The 19280-nt window shown below is 38.0% G+C and overlaps 3 protein-coding genes across 3 annotated transcripts in view; 1 reads left to right on the top strand and 2 right to left on the bottom strand.

Annotated features, from left to right (window-relative positions):
- The window catches only part of LOC134671007 (uncharacterized), a 66689-nt gene that overhangs the window by 10860 nt on the left and 36549 nt on the right, over window positions 1-19280 (top strand). The window lies entirely within an intron of this gene.
- On the bottom strand, window positions 9150-11560 carry LOC134670536 (cytochrome P450 6B2-like). Its single transcript, XM_063528345.1, has 3 exons — window positions 10320-11560; window positions 9657-9910; window positions 9150-9342 (listed from the first exon to the last, which is right to left on the bottom strand). The coding sequence occupies exons 1-3, from the start codon at window positions 11432-11434 to the stop codon at window positions 9164-9166; spliced, it is 1548 nt and encodes a 515-aa protein (XP_063384415.1). The 5' UTR covers window positions 11435-11560; the 3' UTR covers window positions 9150-9163.
- Window positions 15919-18829, bottom strand: LOC134670849 (cytochrome P450 6B2-like). Its single transcript, XM_063528668.1, has 3 exons — window positions 17712-18829; window positions 16634-16887; window positions 15919-16157 (listed from the first exon to the last, which is right to left on the bottom strand). Exons 1-3 carry the CDS (start codon window positions 18827-18829, stop codon window positions 15979-15981), a joined length of 1551 nt encoding a protein of 516 aa, XP_063384738.1. The 3' UTR covers window positions 15919-15978.

The following is a 19280-nucleotide window of genomic DNA, read 5'->3' as shown; positions in this document are numbered from 1 at the left end:
TTTTACCAAACTCAACGATCATTCTACGATAAGTAAATCTGCTTACCTATCGATCAACTGACTACCTAATCTGCGTATTTATATTTACCTAATGAAATTCTATCAAATGTTCCTCTGCCAAAGCGTCTGCGAAACAAAAATCGGCGTAATTCTACTCGGGGAAACAATCGGGCACCCTATTAGGGTTGTGGGCATGCCCACCGTGCCCACAACGGTGGATCCGCGCCTGGATACGAATAGGTTTCCGAGCGGTACGGAAGAATTCGGAGGGTGTCGTCGGGAAAACATGGCGGGATCGTATCGAGTGATTCGCCATCTTGGTCAGACATTGGCTGTGTGTATCTGTGTGCTCGTGAACAATATAGGCAATATATCCACTGAGCGGAATAGCGAAATTAACGAAATGAGTGATATAATTATATCACCGCGAGCGAAAGATATGAATCAATCTTTTGAACTCAGTGAAGTGTTTTGTGCAATCTCTACACTATTCATAGCTATAGCCCGACAAGAAATTATAGAAAATAATAGAGGGCGCCACTGCCCACTTAACTGTCACATTTTTGACGTAAAATACTTAACATGGCAACAATTTAGTAGAGAATTTTTTAAATATAGATGGTCAAGCAAATCTTGTCAGTAGAAAAAGGCGGCAAATTTAAAAATTGTAGGCGCGAAGGGTTATCGTCCTATAGAAAATTTGAATTTCGCGCCTTTTTCTACTGACAAGATTTGGTTGACCAAGTATATCATTTTATTTAATTTCTACTATTTTATGTCGCACTATAATAAAATTATGAATTAGGTACGCCATTAGTCTGCATAAGTACCACGAGCACTTAGGGGTCATCCATTAATTACATCACACGAATTTCTAGATTTTTTGACCCCTTCCCCCTTCTTTGTCACACCTGGACACATTTGGCTAACCTGGTGTGACTGTGACGTCACATATTTGGCAATTTTGTTTTCAATTAAATCAACAATTTAAATTAGTTTTTATATTAACAAAAATTAAAAAACATTTTTGACGGATTCATTGTTACCCGAAGCCGAAAACGATTCTAATTGCAAAAACTAGTTATTTAACTATTAGTTAACAGCGAACAAGAAAATCAAAACCATTTTCGGTTACAGATGTAGTTATAAAGTGTCGTCACAAAGTGTCCCCCTTGTCACAACATGTCACATTTTCTTGATCCCCTCCCCCCTAATCGTGTGACGTAATTAATGGATGAACCCTTATCTCGAATGTGATTCTAGTGAAATGTAGCAGTAATCAAACTCAAATATATACCTACATAGTTTATATTTATATCGGTTTTACCCTGGCCACACGGTGGCCAGTAGCCACCAGTCGGTGACATCGTTTGTATTATTGAGTTATTCTAAGCTTGGCCACAGACTTTCTGAATTTTCTGTACGGAATGACATGTGTAAGCGAGACAGCGCTATGCATTTGTATAGCGACTTCCCGTTCCCACATGTCATTTCGTACGGAAAATTCCGAACGTCTGCCGCCAGGCTTAGAAAAACTCAATAATACAAATGTCACCGACTGGTAATAGCGATAAGATTTGACCTACGGCAAACCAGTAGATTATGTAACATAATAAAAACAAAATAATTTTAGAAAAAAAGGGTCCTTGAGAAATCACGTTTTAGGCGTTTCGAGCGTTCAAAGTCAGTTTTGCACAAACAAAATATTAAGCTTACCGGTTTTAATTATAATAATAATATAAAATCATCGAATATTCATCATCGTTATCATACTGTCCTGGCCGGTTTCGACCATGGCGACTGTTGCACTGATAATGAGAGCGACGTTCGTGACCTCTCAGGTGGCTCAGTGGTTCGGGTACCTAATCGGTTTGATAAATATTATCATGACGACGGTCCCTGGTTATTTATTATTATTACAAGCTTTTCACAAGCTTTTATTTAGTTTCACCTGGCCCCAATTTCACCAGGGTGACAGGTGCGACAATTGTAAAACATCACTGTTGCTGACGTCATAGGCATCCATGGGCTATGGTTACCGCTTACCATCGGGCGGGCCGTATTCCAGTTTGCCACCATCATTGAATTATTAAAAAAAACTTTATTATATCGGAATAAAACAGATATTTCTCTTGCTAAGTTTATGACAATTGTCACAAGAAACACTACAATTGTAACGAAATTCCGACATATAACTCATTTCCTGTCAAGATTCACCGACAATTCTACAAATATGTCGACTAGAAGAAAATAATTCTTGTTTCACAACATAATTGTACAGTCAGCATCAGATATACCTGAGCGGGTAAGGTGTCCAAGAAAACATATACACTTCAATCGTCACAAAAATAAGGACATCTAAGTTGTCATTTTAGCATAGGCTTTCAGTTCGTCACATATATCTTAACTTCTGAGTTTTTCTTTAACACATACACCCTTATTTAATCACAATGACAATAACGGTTAGAAACTCAGTGGTAACTAAGCACTCAAATTCAAGCTGCTGTCATTAATACCTACACGCACTGCCAATCACGTACGTCAGCAGCCAGGGTGCCACCAGTTGCTAAGCAGTTGTTATTTCAATGGTAACTAAGTATCAACATTTTATCTGTTTAACTTTTAAAAAATACTGTAGCAGCTACGAATTGACACCTCCTTTCTTAAAGAAGTATTTTATCGTCAAGTGTGAAACTTAGACAATAAATAAGTAGGTTTTACGAGAATGATAGGTTTTTTTATTTTAACTGTCATAGGCGGCCGTTCTTCCAAATCGTAGAGCATATTATATGTTAATATATTCATTTAGCCCGCTTATTGTACTAAAATATACTATATAGTACTAAAATACGATGCTCCGAATCGATCAAAGAACGAAGGAGAAAATAATAGAATTGAAACTTAACACGTTCTCTGTCCCAATCTGACATGTAAACCTTATGGCTTTGTAATAGAGGCTAGCCGTTAAAACCATCACTGCCATGCATATACACCTACGTAATATGCTAACTGTTGACCATAGGAATGACGAATTTTGTTTTTACAACATAGCAGAGAGGATAGAGTATACGGAGTTATATACAGTATGTATCAGAACGAAAGGCCAAGAAAGAGACCCATTAATGTTTAGGTCATACTGAGCAACTTTTACTATGGGACCAACCCCGAAACCCCGGAAAAAAATTACTCTCCCATAGAAAATTTCAACATCAGACCAGCAAAATGTATGAAACTTCCAAGTATTTTTCCGCGTTTTCGGGGTTGGTCCCATAGTTAAAGTTGTTCAGTATGACCTGTGGACCTAAACATTAATGGGTCTCTTTCTTGGCCTTTCGTTCAAACTAACGTTCGTACTAACAATAAGTTCAAAGATATACAGTATGTATCAACATACTGTATATCTTTGAACTTATTGTTAGTATAACCAGTATAACCTAGCAGTAAACATCAAATGGCATTCCGCACAGGAGTAATCTAAGGAACGCTTACTGCGGGCTCAAACCTACAACGTCCTGTTAGAAAGTCGTACATACTCTACATGTGACATATCTTCAAAAAACATATAAACTTATGCGAAATTAATATAAAACTACAAATTAATAATAGAAATGAAACCCCAAAAAGAAAGCTGTAATCTCTAGGTGCGTCCGACTGAGATTTGAACCCGCGGTCTCTGCTTTGAAAAGCAAACGCCTTAGTCACAAGACCACAACGTGCCTTGACAATTGGCTCTAAATTCGGCTTCAGTTAGCTTTCGCTATGTGCCACTCATTCGTTTTGATGATTCTATTCAATAAACAGTAAGCTGACTGACAGGCCTCTGTCAATGGTTGAAGGTCAAAACGTGAGATAGATGTATGTGATGACAAGACTGTACTGCTTTCGATGATTGTCAAAACGCTTTACCTGAAATTAGCATAGCTATTATTCATTCAATATACGACCATACATGTATGCTTTAAACGTCTATTTTTCCATATTGTTCAGATATATTTGACACGTTGACCGCTTAGATACCAATGGTTTTTTGACAGCTAAGGTATCAATGATTTGTTGTAAGTGTAGAAATTAATGAATAGCGACTGTTAAGATATTTGTGACATGTTGAGCGCTCACAAGTAAATGCTACCATGACAGTCAACAACTTTTTGACAGTTTAAACGTTTACCTCTCTTTGAGCACTTGGAGTGTATAGCGACTTCTGCTGCTGACTGTAATACACACAATTATAGCAAACCTGTCATGTTTCTAAGTATTTCTATGGAAAATATTTTATTAAATTGTAATATGTCACCCTGACCGTTGTCTGTCTGCAATCAAATCTTGCAAGTTAAATTTGATCCACTTCCCGGTTTCCGATTGAGTTGAAATTTTGCATGCATGTATAAATCGGATGACAATGCAATATTATGGTACCATCGAGCTGATCTGATGATGGAGACAGGAGGTGGCCATAGGAACTCTGTGATGAAACAACGCAACCTAATTGTGTTAGGGGTTTTTAGAATTGTCTCAATGAGTATTAGTTGACTGTCGTATGAAAAGTACAGTCAGCGATAAAAGCTTGTGCCAAAAGTGAATTTTTTGACAAAAACTTATTCATTTTTTTAAATAGTTTCCTTTGGTTGTAACTAATTAGTCCAGTCGTAATAGTCGGACCTAGCTAACTGCACAGATTTTCCAATAATAAAGTACCTATAGATGTATCATGCCTCATTACAATCGTCGATTTATATGAAAGTAGGTATGACATTTATTGTGGCTGTGGCAATTTAACACTTTGTCACGTCTAGGGCCAGACTAGGGAGGTGCATGGGAGCGCCTAACCCCTCAGCTGTGGGAGATGAATATGGCCGCTCCCCCTCATCTGTGGCAGCCTAAGGGGTCTGCTCCACAGACAGGGTTTCTAGGTCCACGTGCAAGTGGAAAATTGCGATTTGTTCCGTTTTTTACAATGATACAGTCTATAGTTTGTATTTTTTCTGCTCTTTATTTAATTATCTAACTGCTACTTAAAATTACGACCATTAAACTAACATAAAATAACTGTACAGTCGAATTCAAATTATAGGTACCGAAATGTATCTTTCATTTTCTATTGTAATAAAAAAATAAACAGTTTTTAGGCGTATCTGTTACTCTAATAATGTACATAATGTAATCATACACATCAAAAAAACATAAAATGTCAGGCTTATCAATTAAATACATGAAATATACCATTTGAAAACTTTATTGAAATTATGTCTGCCCTAAAAATGGCGCACGTAAATAAGTTTCTAATTACATGCATTGTGGAGTCCTACCACACCCTATGTAATAATTTTATACATAAATAAGAAATTTAAGTTGTAAACTATTTGTGGCCAAAGTAATAGTAATGCAGGTGCAGTAGTTATATGGTAAGAAATGTTTAAAAAATGCTTTTATTTATTCATGCACCATTGATAGCCCACAAAATGTTGAAAAATCACAGCAACCAGCAGCCTTAATCCAAAGAAATTCCGTTTCTCAGGGTATTAATGAAACAATATTTAATAATAAATAATCGCACTTGTTCTTATTAAACAAAAAACATCTAAAAACTTGATCTGAAAACAAGACAAATATAGACCAAATCACATCTATATGGTTTGATTAATATGGACATACCTAGACCGTAAGAGCAATAAAGGGATATTTCAGAATGTGTGAAGAGTAACACCTAAAATCTTAATAGCAAACCCCACCACCATCATTATTATTATCATCATCATCATCACTGTCGCCTAGTACCCATATTAAAACCCTTGCATAATTAATTAATATTAATTTTTTTATACTCGTCAATCTCAGTATAAAGATTTCATGGACCAAACTATAATCTTACAAATTAAATGTCCATCCCTTGCTCTCACTCATTACAGTTGCGCTGAGCTGTGTTATTATAGCCTATGTGGAAAGAGAAGTATCGTAGAATTAGTTAGTAAGTGGAATGTCCATGCTATGCAAACGTGCGTTAGTAACATGACAGCGCCGTCTGTGGCGACAGCCTGGCAGGTGCTCGTCCAGTCTGTTGCGACAGCCCGAGAGGTTATGTGCCGACCGTTATTTAGTTTGATAGCTATTATTCGCTTTAAACAGATTTTAAACTAATTTCATTGTATTTAATAAAATCTATATGAACTACGACATATTATGATTGTTTTGAGACATAGTAAAACTTATACAAATAATAAGAAACCGAGTAAGAAAATTTCGGCTATGACTTGGCATGTCATTTCTTCACACCTTTAGCACTTATTTTATTCTAAAAACAGACCCAAACATAATATTAACAAAAGTTTACTGACATTTCCTCAGCTTTTTAACGGTTTCACCATAAAAATCCACAATTTTACTATAAAAACACGTAACATGCTACTCGTCACAGTGGCTGTTTTTGACTGACGAAAGTTAACGACTTTTTCAACCGTTGATCATTCAAATGTTCGCTCGCTAGCTGTCTTGCTTCATTCACTCCACGATTAAATATGTCAGAGCGAGTTAAACATATGTTTCACTGATATTTTACCTTAAGTTTAGGCGCAAATTATGCGAACCTGGCAGGTTGAGCCACAGATAAACCGCCAATTTTATGACCGCCTGAAAGGCGCTCCCACAGTTGAGGGGCTAATACGAAATGTACAGGTATCTCTGAAAACCATTTATGTACTTACTAAAAGAACGAGCTCCTATATAGAGAGGCGACTTAAAACACTACTCGCCGAACTTGACAATATAGTAACACTTTCAGCCGACCGTTAACCCATGTTTCTGTAGAGTCAAATAGCCAGGAAACTCTGACTGCTAGCGCATTTAAAACGAAATGCTACTTTATTTTATCCTTTTTGAACTCGGTTTTATTTTTTTTAAGAAAATTTTTGAACAATCAAGAGACCCCTTAACCCTTATCTTGGCAAGACTCAAAATATCTTAAATATAAATATTTTTTTAGTTTTTCGTCACCTTTTGAGCATACTAGACTATTAAAAAATAAGGAAAAAAATCGAGGATTTTCCAGTTTCGGAAAATCATATGTATCATATTTGATACAATGCCAATCCCTCGACAAAATAGTTACCTACTTTTTAAAAGAAAAATGTGGATTATAGTAAAAATAAAACATGTAATGCAACAGAAATTAACATTTATTGCTAATTAAACGCAATCTAAAGCATCAGATGACTATTGCACCTGTAAAAATGAATTATATCTACGAATACCTGATCACATGGGCGGAAAATTTGATCCCGTAAAGTTGCAAAAAAGTCGTCAGCAAGAAGTTGAGTAAAATATGAAAAGTAAACAAATAAAGTAAAAGTAAAAAAAAATTGTTTTTTTACTTTGGGGCCATTTTTTGCAATTCATATATTTTTCCGTGCTACGTGCTACGGCGTAGCAAAAAGGCTACGGCGTCCTAATATACTGTTAAATAACATCCGTTACTTAAAAAAAAACAAAGTTCACTAACTAATTACTATGATGACTAATATGACGTATTGAAAACATATATTTCAACCCCTCACAAATATAAAAAAAAAATAAAAAAATAAAAATCATCTACAGCTATTTTGACGACAACTTGGCAATGTATTAAATATAATACACATGTACTTTTATGAGTTCTTGGCAATGTATCAAATATGATACGTAATAGTTTTATGTAAATATTTTATGTGTTAAATGTTTTTAAATGGGACCACTATGTGAATCCTAATACACTAACAGATAGTAAGTGTATTAAAATGTAGATTATGCAAAAATATATACTAATCTAAGAAATAAGTGCAAAACTTACAGCACGAAACAAGATCTGTTGTTTCCGTGGCGCCATGTAGATAATTATTAATTAATTTACAATGACACTTGTATGTATTATTTTTTGCTATAATAAAGGAGGGTAGATCGACATATCTATAGCAGAATTATTTTGTTAAGTAATAAAGTGAACCTGCTAGATTTTTTTATGTTCCATGTATCACGGGTGTTACGTTGCCAAGATAAGGGTCAGCTGGGGTGGTGAAAATATTCCACGGGCATGTCGCTGATGTCGCTTTCGAAATGTTTTTGGTATAATTTCTCTCCATCAAATACGTAGAGCTTATAATTATTGCCATTTTGTCGACCAAGTCATTAAATAGTAGAAGTATTATTAGATGTAAAATACTAAATAATGATCGTGTTAGCATTTATATTTTCTGTACTTACTCATTTCATTCTGTATTATTCCAGACTAGACAATACAGCTTAATAATTATTTCTTCTTTTTGTTAATAAAGTAAATCTTGTCAGTAGAAAAAGGCACGAAATTCAAATTTTCTATGAGACGATAACGCTTTCGATAACGTTCGCCTACATTTATCAAATTTGCCGCCTTTTTTTACTGACAAGATCTGCTTGACCAAGTATAAATTGTATCATTAATACAGTGTACCAACATTAGGTTAAGTATATTAATAATGACAGTTCGCTTAAGCCCGCCGAAACATCACTTTTGGCGCGTAAAACGTAGGTATATATATATGTTATCTGTGGCAATCCTATTTTCGACTGACAAGCATTTTCCGCTTAAGCCTGCCGAAACATCACTTTTGGCGCGTAAAACGTATATATGTTATCTGTGGCAATCCTATATTTTCGTATGACAAGCATTTTGTATTGCTAAGAGAGAAGCATTTCTAAACGTTATTGATTAAAAACCTGTGAAGAAGTGGTACGTGTTCATATTTCAAGCATCTTACGAATCCCCTGGAAAGGCTCACGAAGTGGCCTTTCAATCGTAAACGACATTCTCGTGGAATTACCCTATGGCAAAAACGGATTGCCGTAACTAATAACGGTACGTTAGAGACACAAAAAATGTGTAAAAAAAGAGTCCTTGGAACAGCACGTTTTTAGGGCCTATTGAGCGGTCAAATTATTCTAGGTATGCAGCAGTTTTGCATAAGAAAACATTTGTATAAAATAACTGATAACTTTATTTGCGTTTGGAAATGTAAACTTCTATATGGCCAGGGCCCTGGTTTTAGTTTATTAATACAGTGGTAATATCACCACAAACGTCAAAATTAAAAAAGTATGACGTTTATTGCGCCACTCAAAAAAAAGGAGAATAAAAAAGAATAGACGGACTTTAGTGCTTTCACTGGGTCTTTTTCCTGGCGATAAGGGCTAGGGGCAGGCCTCCCTTGACTCTCTGAACGCTCACGACCTTAGTGTCCATGGTCAGCTTGCGGCGCGTGCTGATGCTGGGAGCCACGGAGAAGTGTGTCAGCAGGGCTGCCAGACCGGCCAGCGACTGCATGTAGCCTAGACGTTCGCCTGCCAAATAAAAAATACTTAGGAACTTTATTAGATTAGCGTTTTTGTGCGTGTGCTACGCGCCCGCTGCATTTTGCGTATAGACGTTCATTCTGGCATATGCCGCACACTCCGCATACGTAAAGGCTTCTGTTTGAAATAAGTATATTCATCCTTTTGACTCCTTTAATAAAGACACAACATTTATGGAATCAAAAATATTTTCCATTTCATCCTCCAAGTTTTTGATGTTAGTTAAAATTAGAAAAATAGTTATCATATCATATTTTACTTAGTAAAAAAAATTGATTTAAGTAATATAGAGAAAACCTCACCAATACAAGCTCTCGGTCCGGTCCCAAAGGGCAGATATGTATACTTGTCGATGGCGGAAACATTGTCCGGGTGGAACCGTTCCGGACGGAACTCCTCCGGGTCCTGGAAGTACTGCGGGTCCAGGTGCAGTGACTTGACCGGGACGATGATGTTGACCCCGGGGTCGATGGTCACGTCCGTGCCCGGGATAGTGTAGGCTCTCATGCACTTGCGTTGCAAAAATCCGAGGGAAGGAAATAGCCTCATGCCTTCACTGAAAATATAAATAATTATAATTATCTGTTAATTGACTTAGGAAAATAAACATTGTATTTAAGACAACAATAATTCCACGAATCGTAAATGAATTGCATAGCTACGTTGAGATTTGAAGAAAGCATAAAAAGGCATACCTACTATGGCATTATTGGTTCCCTAAGATAACCATTGCATCACTGCAGACTGTACTATCGTTTACACTATTAACTGATAACTCGTAAACTTTATTGTAAAGAAAATGGGTACTGTGAAATTATGACGTAAAAATAACACTGCGTGTGCTATCAAAATCGCTGCAGGCTTTCCTGGTCTAACTCTACCTACATTATACACACCTTCAAGAAACCTACCAATTTTTGCCTTCATTACATTCGAAATATTGGGACACACTCATTATCTCCTACCTAAAACACTGTTCCAAAAATTTCATCTCCTTGACGGCGTCATAAGATAATTTGTTATCATGACGCGCGAGTACCGCGTCAATTTCCTCCTGACACCTCCTCTGGTGCTCGGGATGGTGCGCCAGCTCGTGCAGCGTGTAGCTGGTCGTCGAGGAGGACGTCTCAAACCCGGCGGCGAAGAACAGGAACACCTGGGCCACCATCATTTCGTCGTCCATCTCAATCTCAGCTACACAAGGAGTGCCATCAGCATTTTTGTGCATCAGAGATTCGCCTATCAATTTTCCTTTCTCTTTCAAATCCAAAAGCGAGTCGATGAAATCATTTCTACCCGAGTTCTTATAGTCCCGTTCCTGCATTATGGTTTTTACCAACTTCATCATAACTTTCTCGATCTCTGGTGCAAAGAAGTGAAAACTGGTCATCAAACTCGGCATGGAAAATTTAAGCATGGCTACAATCATATCTCTCCTTTCTTGTTTAAATATGCGTTTACCCAAATACGTGAACATATTGTTCTTATCGCTGAATGTATCAGTGTCAATTCCGAAACCACAGGCGCCGATGAAGTCGATGGTGTAGCGCGCCATAAGGTCCCGCATGTCGACCTCGGCACCACTCGCCGCCGCCTCGGCCGCCACTCGCTGCAGCTTCTCGGCACTCGACACGATCAGGGGAAACATTGCCATCAACTTTCCAGCCGTGAAAGCGGGCGTCATCTTTTGCCTCAACAACTTCCAGAGATCGCCTTCATAGGTTACCAGATTTTTCAAAAGCGGTTCAGGATGTTTGCCTACAGGGAACAGGTTTCTGGAGGAAAAATGGTTGAAATCAGACACTAACACATGTTTAACTAATCCGGGATCCCTTAGAATCAGCACCGGAGTAGTCATGAGATAGTATCCGACGAATCTTTCGTTGGGATACTTCTGGTACATTTCATGGTAAATGTCAGCTATAGATATCTGCTGGAGGAACTGTCGTGTCGCGGTGCCAAAGAACGGTACGGGAGCATCGTGCTTGACCCCACGCTTCGCCCAGTACCCGAAAGTCCGCGTCCCGTAAAAGTATAACAGTAAAACTATTGTTAATAAACTCACTAATAACCACAACATTGTAAAACACAAAATTGACGTTTAACGAAATTAAATAATAATATTTATGAACTGGGATTTACGGAAAATACTTATGCACGCTGCGCTGACGCGCGTTTATCACTGTAGTGTTTTAAGTCAAATGAGATTGCCTTCTTATATGTTTTAAAATGAAGCTTCTTTATACCAGTTGCTGGTAATCAATAAATCTAGACACGCGGCAGCGTATCCAGCCAAGTTCAAAGAAAAAGGAACTGGCGACGCAGCAATCGTGTGTAATATTACACGAACTATTTCGAGCAAATTTTGACCCCTTTACAACTTGAAACCTGTTTAATCTACACACATGCAATTTAACACATTTATTCAAACTCCTTAGCTTGCCTAGATGAGGTACAAAATTCGTATATACAAATAGTAAATTAACGTTTAAAAACCGGCATTTTTGTGACTGACTTTTAAATCTAAAACCTAACCCACTTCCAGATGAGTCAGATGACCTAGTAACTTGAAATTTGGCATAAAGGTAGTGAGGCGTACTTATACAAAGAAAAAATCTTAACTGAATTTTTTTTACAGTTAATCGCGTGTTAGCGAGGATCTCCTTTTCAGCTTGGGCAAACCTGCTCTCATGATGAATACTAGTATTTCCTGTACAAAAAGTAATGATATCTCAACAAAAATATAAATGTGAAATGAAAGCCAAGTCCAATATTAAGAATATTTATTATGGGTGCCAAGTTCTGTGCTGTGTAGAAAATCCTGCAATTTTAAAGGATTTGTCTTAGCTAGTCTTTATGTAATTTGTTTTGTTGGTAAAAACAAAATCTAGCCAAGTCAAATCCTCTATAATTGCAGGATTTTCTACACAACACAGAACTTGGCACCCATACATAGATCTCAATTCTTTTGTCGGCGAGTCAACAACGAATTAAGAATATGTGTATATTCTTAATATTGGACTTGGCTTTCATTTCATATTTATTACGTAACGTAGGTATCAAAGTGAATTTTATCGCATAGGCAGTTTTTATTTTGGGCTGTCGTCAGTTAGATAACTTACGTACCTACCTATCAACCTTTACGCATAATTATGCCTCATTTTGTAAATAAATACATTACGTAACAGGGGTCACCAAAATGCGAACCGCAGTCCGGATACGAAAATAAGCAATATACGCGGTCCAAGTCGCGTGCAGAAGCTACAAAACCAACTCAAATGATTTATAAAGGGGCCCACTGATTACCAGTCCGCCGGACGATATCAGCCTGTCAGTTGACCGCAAAAGGCCACACACTAACAGTTTTCTGTCAGTTTTCGGCCTGACGACTTACACGAACTGATCGTGTGTGGCCGCCTGACGATTCCAGTCAGCGCCGACAGATATCCGCCGGACAGTCCGTGGCCTCGAGTCCAGTCAAACACACATCATGAGGTAGCCGGCCGGCGATCGACACACGTTACAGCATTAGTAAATTCTATTTTATTCCTAATACTTAAGAGTTCATAGTCCCTAATAAGCAATATAAGCATACGACTTTTTGTCTTCGAACATCACGGATCCAATACTTAATTCTGATATTTGCTTGTAATTTCATACACAATTTACGGCCAGTAGACCTTATTAATCTTAAATACGGTAGGGCTTCTGTCAAATTGAAATAAAATTATTCCGAATGTGCAAACTACGTCACCAGATGTCACTATAAAATTTATACAATTTTAAGGCCTGAATACAACAATGCGAAGGTTGCATGTATCTAGTTTGTCAAGACTTTTCTTTATTTATCATGTTGTTACCTCGCAACTGTTGTTTACTGTCAGTCAAAAATAAATGTCGTAAAGAGAATTATAACATAAACCTTATTTTTTCTCCATTAATTTTAAATGTGACATATTGTATTTGCGTGGCTTATATATTCGAAAATACAGACATGATTATTGATTGCTGAAAGTGTAACCGAGTAAAAAAGGAGCAAGCATTCAAAGATTCAAATAGGGAAATTAGCCTCCCAATATTACCTAAAACACTGGTTAAAATTTTAATAGTTCTCAAGATAACGCCGAGAGGTATACCATCGTTGGCGTTCACGGCAGCTAGCAATGAAAAGACTAGCTATGAAAAATACCTTTATAAGAAAATCGAAAACATAATATCACAATTCTGATTTTTTTCATGGCATGACATTCTGCAAAAATTGTGCGATTTGATTCTATAAAGTACGCTATAAAGACACGTGGTAGGAACACTAGCGCAAGTACGGAGATACCTCACCTAACCTAACCGAAGTACCTGCTTAGACAAGAGATAAGATTTATGCCTGAAATTCTTCAGCTACAAGTTGGATCCGAATTATGACAACATTAATTCATTCCGTTTTAAGTTAAAAGAATATCTGGAGCAAACTGTGTTCGGCGTTACAGAGCGTGGCGTGGCGATATTACCTACCTGCAATTCTCCTACTATGTGACAATTATTACAAAAAAAGGATATGGAGTTAGAAGCTGCAAGCGGTGGATTCAACCTACTTTTACTTACACCGGCTCTTATTTAGGTGCTATCTTTGTATACCAAATTGAAAGAAATGAAAATACTTTACTGTTATGTTTTTGTTTTACTTATTCATTCTACTCTTTAAAACCTTTTCTACATAATATTAGGTCCACTTGGGCGGTTTACGAGTGATTTTTTTGTTTGATACCTTGTAATAGATTTTTATAATTTACAAGAAATCAAACAAAAAAATTACGTACATCACCAGATATAGTAATCCACTTCGTCACCTTTTTCTGGTAGTATTTCGTTTCTGTAACGGTCTGGCGCCCCCTACGCAGAGTTTCGCGTAATATTCCCTATTGATAACCTTGGTCCTTCTCAGATTTGAAAGTCAGTTAGGTAATAAAAGCTTGTAAAATAGTTTCTGGTTGGGCCAGTAATTGACTGGTAAAGAATAACTTAAAACATTAAGTCCACCTTTTGTACCTTTAACTTGTTTTGTGCAATAAAGTATAAAATAATGAAATAAATAAATATTTAAAGTACATCCTATTTTACTAGTAGAAATAATAAATAGGACCAAACAATGGAACTGTTACAATTATAGAGTAGGTAACTACTTTATGCAATCTGTTTAATTACGGAGGCAAACATAAGAAAAACATCAAAATCAAATTTCATGTAACTAATAAAGTTTCATAATTTCCATTATAGAGGACCTTTGGTTCCAAAGGACCAGAACCAGAGCTTTGGTTGCAACTATTGAGGTTTTCCATTTATCCAAGTAACCAATTAACCAGGTTTCACTGTAGTAGTAAAATATAGGTTTACATTTTTTGCCTTAACTATTACAAAGGAATAAGGTCCAAAAGTGTAAACATTATCTTTGACGTCGACAGTCCATTTTGAGGAAAAAATTAAACTAGTTGAAAAACACGAAACTGAAGGCTCTCGACTGACAACAGATGACGGCCAACAGGCCACCGGCCGGCTATCTGATAATGTGTGTGTAAATTGGCCTGCAGGCCACGGACTGTCCGGCAGATATCTGTCGACGCTGACCGGAATCGACGAGCCGTAGTCCGAATAGCCGTCAGTCCAAAATCTGAAATAGAACTGTTAATGTGTGGCCTGCTGCGGTTAACTGACAGGCTAACATCGTCCGGCGAACTGTCAATTTGTAGGGATCTGTCAAAATTATATCAGACTATTGCCGGCAGGCGGCCGTACGGTGGGAAAATGACGACTCGTCTGTAGTCGCAGAGGTGGCAGCAGACCATTGCCGGCCGGCAATAATCGCTTATGTTTGTGGACGTTATTGGTCTAGGACGGCAGGTCGCCCGATAAGGCCAGAGACTGCAGGCGGACTGGTAATCAGTGGGCCCCTTAACATAACAACTAAAAACAAAATATACATATAACCGATTTTCAACTCAATAATGCAATATTTACAAGAATTGCTCGTTTAAAGGTACAGTCGCCATCATATATATCGGAGCGGCCAAGGTGTTCACAATATCTGAACACGCACTCTAACGCCTTGACAATAGAGGCGTGCTCAGATATTTGTGAGCACCCTGGCCGCTCCGATGTATCTGATGGCGACTGTACAAGATAAGATATAATGTGTAGGTATAAAATGTGTATAAAAAGAGTCCTTGGAACAACACGTTTTAAGCGGCGGACTAATACTGCCCTGCTAAGCCGAAAAGCGCTATCTCAAAAACAAATGATTTTGAAAATGGAATTCTCAGTTATAGAAACTAAAGTATAAATTAGCAATGGATTTTCTTTTGAGATAGCGCCACTTGGCTTAGCAGGGCAGAATAAGAGATCAAATTATTAGGTACGCAGCAATTTTGCATAAAAAAAACATTTGTATAAAATAAGTGCAATGTTTATTTGCGATTGGAAATCTTAACTTCTAAATGGCCACCCTGGTTTTAATTCATTAGTCATAATATAATAACACCACTAACGCCAAAATAAAAAAAGTATGACGTTTCTTGTATCACTCAAAAACAATGCATCTTAGTAAAAAAAAAGAATAGACGGACTTTAGTGCCTTCATTGAGACTTTTTCCTGGCAATAAGGGCTAGGGGCAGGCCTCCCTTGACGCTCTGAACGCCCAAAGCCTTGGCGTCTATGATCGGCTTGCGGCGCGTGCTGATGCCGGGAGCCACGGATAAGTGGCTCAGCAGGGCTGCCAGACCGGCCAGCGACTGCATGTCGCCGAGACGTTCGCCTGCCAAATAAAAAAAAAATACTTAGGAACTTTATTAGTTTTATTACTTTTATTAGTTTAACGTTTTTTGTGCGTGTCCTACACGCTCGCTGCATTTTTCTGGCATATACCGCACAGTCCGCACACGTAAATGTTAAACAGTTAAACACTTACCCCCTTATTCATAAACGTCTACTAAAGTTGACAAGCTGATAATAATCGTTTGTCCCTTTCCGACGTATTGGTATGATGGAAAAGGAGCAAACGATTATTATCAGCTTGTCAACATCAGTAGACGTTTATGAATAAAGGGGGTTAATCTTCAAATTGAAATACAGAAGTATATTTCACCCTTTTGACTCCTTAAATAAAGACACAGTATTTACAGAGTCAAAAACATTCCCATTCCATCCTCAAAGTTTTTCATGTCGGTTAAAATTAGAAAAAATATTTTACTTAGAAAAAAAATGATTTAAGTAATATAGAGAAAACCTCACCAATACAAGCTCTCGGTCCGGTTCCGAAGGGCAGATATGTGTACTTGTCGATGGCGGAAACATTGACCGGGTGGAACCGTTCCGGACGGAACTCTTCCGGGTCCTGAAAGTACTGCGGGTCCAGGTGCAGCGACTTGACCGGGACGATGATGTTGACCCCGGGGTCGATGGTCACGTCCGTGCCCGGGATAGTGTACGCACTTACGCACTTGCGTTGCAAAAAGCCGAGGGAGGGAAATATTCTCAAGGCTTCACTGAAAATAGTAATAATGTCTGTTGATTGACTTAGATGAACATTCTTATGTATTAAATTCGCAAGTATCGCTCGCAGACGTATCTGCTTGATTCGATGTAATCATTTCTGCCCGAGTTCGTGATTCGTTTAGATTAGCGTTGAAAATTTCCGGAAAAAATCCCGTTTATTTCCAAACGGCTCTTTTTTTTCGGATTTTTACGGAAAAAGACCATGAGATTTACCTCTTCAATTTTTCTGAATAAAACGAAAAAAGCGATTTAAACAGGTTTCAATCGGTTATTTTTCTAAATACTGGTGACATTTGACATCGGATCCGTGTCAGTGTCAGTTCAGTTCAGTTCAGTTCAATTGTCATTACGCTTGTCATTCAGTTGGTTTTCTTCTTTAAAAATCCAAAATAAACAGAACAAAACGAAAATGTCATAAATTCTCGAAAAAATCATTTGATTTTTTCCGACATTTTCAACTCTAGTTTAGAAAAACATTGTACGTACCTATATTAGATAAAGATAGTAAATTAATAATGCATCGATTAATCGTAAATGAATTGCATAACTATCTTGCGATTTGAAAAGCTACAGCATATGGCAATATTTTTTGCCTAACATAACCAATACATCGCTGCAGACTATAATATGAGGTCCACCATGTCCAAAACTGACAACTCATAAACTTTGATGCAAAGAAATAAGGTCCAACTTTTGTTAGTACATATTTTAAGTAACGCAATAACATCAATAACTTGCATTGTATACATGTTCAAACACGTGATAGCTATTTCATTTTTGTCTTTGCAACAGTCAAAAATTGGGATACACTCACCTGAAACACATTTCCAAAAACTTCATCTCGTTGACGGCGTCATAAGATAATTTGTTATCATGACGCGCAAGCACCGCGTCAATTTCCTCCTGACACCTCCTCTGGTGCTCGGGATGGTGCGCCAGCTCGTGCAGCGTGTAGCTGGTCGCCGAGGAGGACGTCTCGAACCCGGCGGCGAAGAAAATGAACACTTGGGCCACTATAATATCGTCGTCCATCTCAATCTCAGTTACACAAGGAGTGCCATCAGCTTTCTTATGCACCAGGGATTCGCCTATCATTTTTCTTTTCTCTTTTAAATCCAAAAGCGAGTCGATGTAATCATTTCTGCCCGAGTTCTTATAATCTCGTTCCTTCATTATGGTTCTTACCAAATTCATCATAAGTTTCTCGACCTCTGGAGGAAAGAAGTGAAATCTTGTCATCAAACTCGGCATGGAAAATTTAAGGATCGTTACTATCATATCTCTCGTTTGTCGCCTAAATATGCGTTTACCCAATTTTCTGAACGTGTTGTTTTTATCACTGAGTGTGTCAGTGTCGATGCCGAAGCCGCAGGCGCCGATGAAGTCGGTGGTGTAGCGCGCCATGAGGTCCCGCACGTCGACCTCGGCGCCGCTCGCCGCCGCCTCGGCCGCCACGCGCTGCAGCTTCTCGGCACTCGCCACGATCAGGGGAAACATTGCTTTCAATTTCCCAGTCGTGAACGCGGGAGTCATCCTTTGCCTCAACAACTTCCAGAGATCACCATCACAGGTAACCAAATTTTTCAAAAGTGGTTCAGGATGTTTGCCAAGTGGGAACACGTTTCTGGAGGAGAAGTACTGGAAATCGGACACTAAAACATATTTTATTAACTCAGGATCCCTTAGAATCAGCACCGGAGTAGCCATGAGGTAGTATCCGACGAATCTTTCGCTGGGATACTTCTGGTACATCTCGTCGTACATGTCAGCGAAGGCTATCTGTCTGAGGAGCATTCGTTTCGCTGTGCCAAAAAACGGTATGGGAGCATCGTGCTTGACTCGATGCTTGGCCCAGTAGCTGAAAGTTCTCGTCCCATACAAGTAAAACAGTATTAATACAACTGTCAATAACCCCACTAATGGCCACAACATAGTAAACACAAATTTAAATACACAACACAAATTGTATTTACTCCGGTTGTGTGAAGACGGTCTGCTGCGACGCTGAATAAGAAAAATGTGAGCCTTGTAGGACTATCAATTTATCGTTTATGATTAGATACTTAAATTGACATTATCTGCGTGATCAATTTTCCTTGCATGAATGCATTACAATGTGTAAAAAATATCTTTGGGTACATTTGTGTCGGACAATTCTTTGCAAGATATAGTGATATTTATTTACTTAATAACAAATATATTTATACGGCATTACGGAAAGCGGGAAAAATATTATTTGGGCATGTTGGTCGACGCGGCCGTCGACGATTTTTATGCAACAATACGCAAAAAGTTAGTATCCGTTATAGGACGTGTGCGGGGTTTGCCAAAAGTATCCTACAGATGATTGCGGTCAGTCTGGACTGGATTCGCCCGTCCTCGC

The sequence above is a fragment of the Cydia fagiglandana genome, chromosome 14, assembly GCF_963556715.1.
Source record: "Cydia fagiglandana chromosome 14, ilCydFagi1.1, whole genome shotgun sequence".
NCBI lineage: Eukaryota > Metazoa > Arthropoda > Insecta > Lepidoptera > Tortricidae > Cydia > Cydia fagiglandana.
Note: the sequence above shows the minus strand (reverse complement) of the source record. Positions and strands in the feature narration are given on the sequence as shown.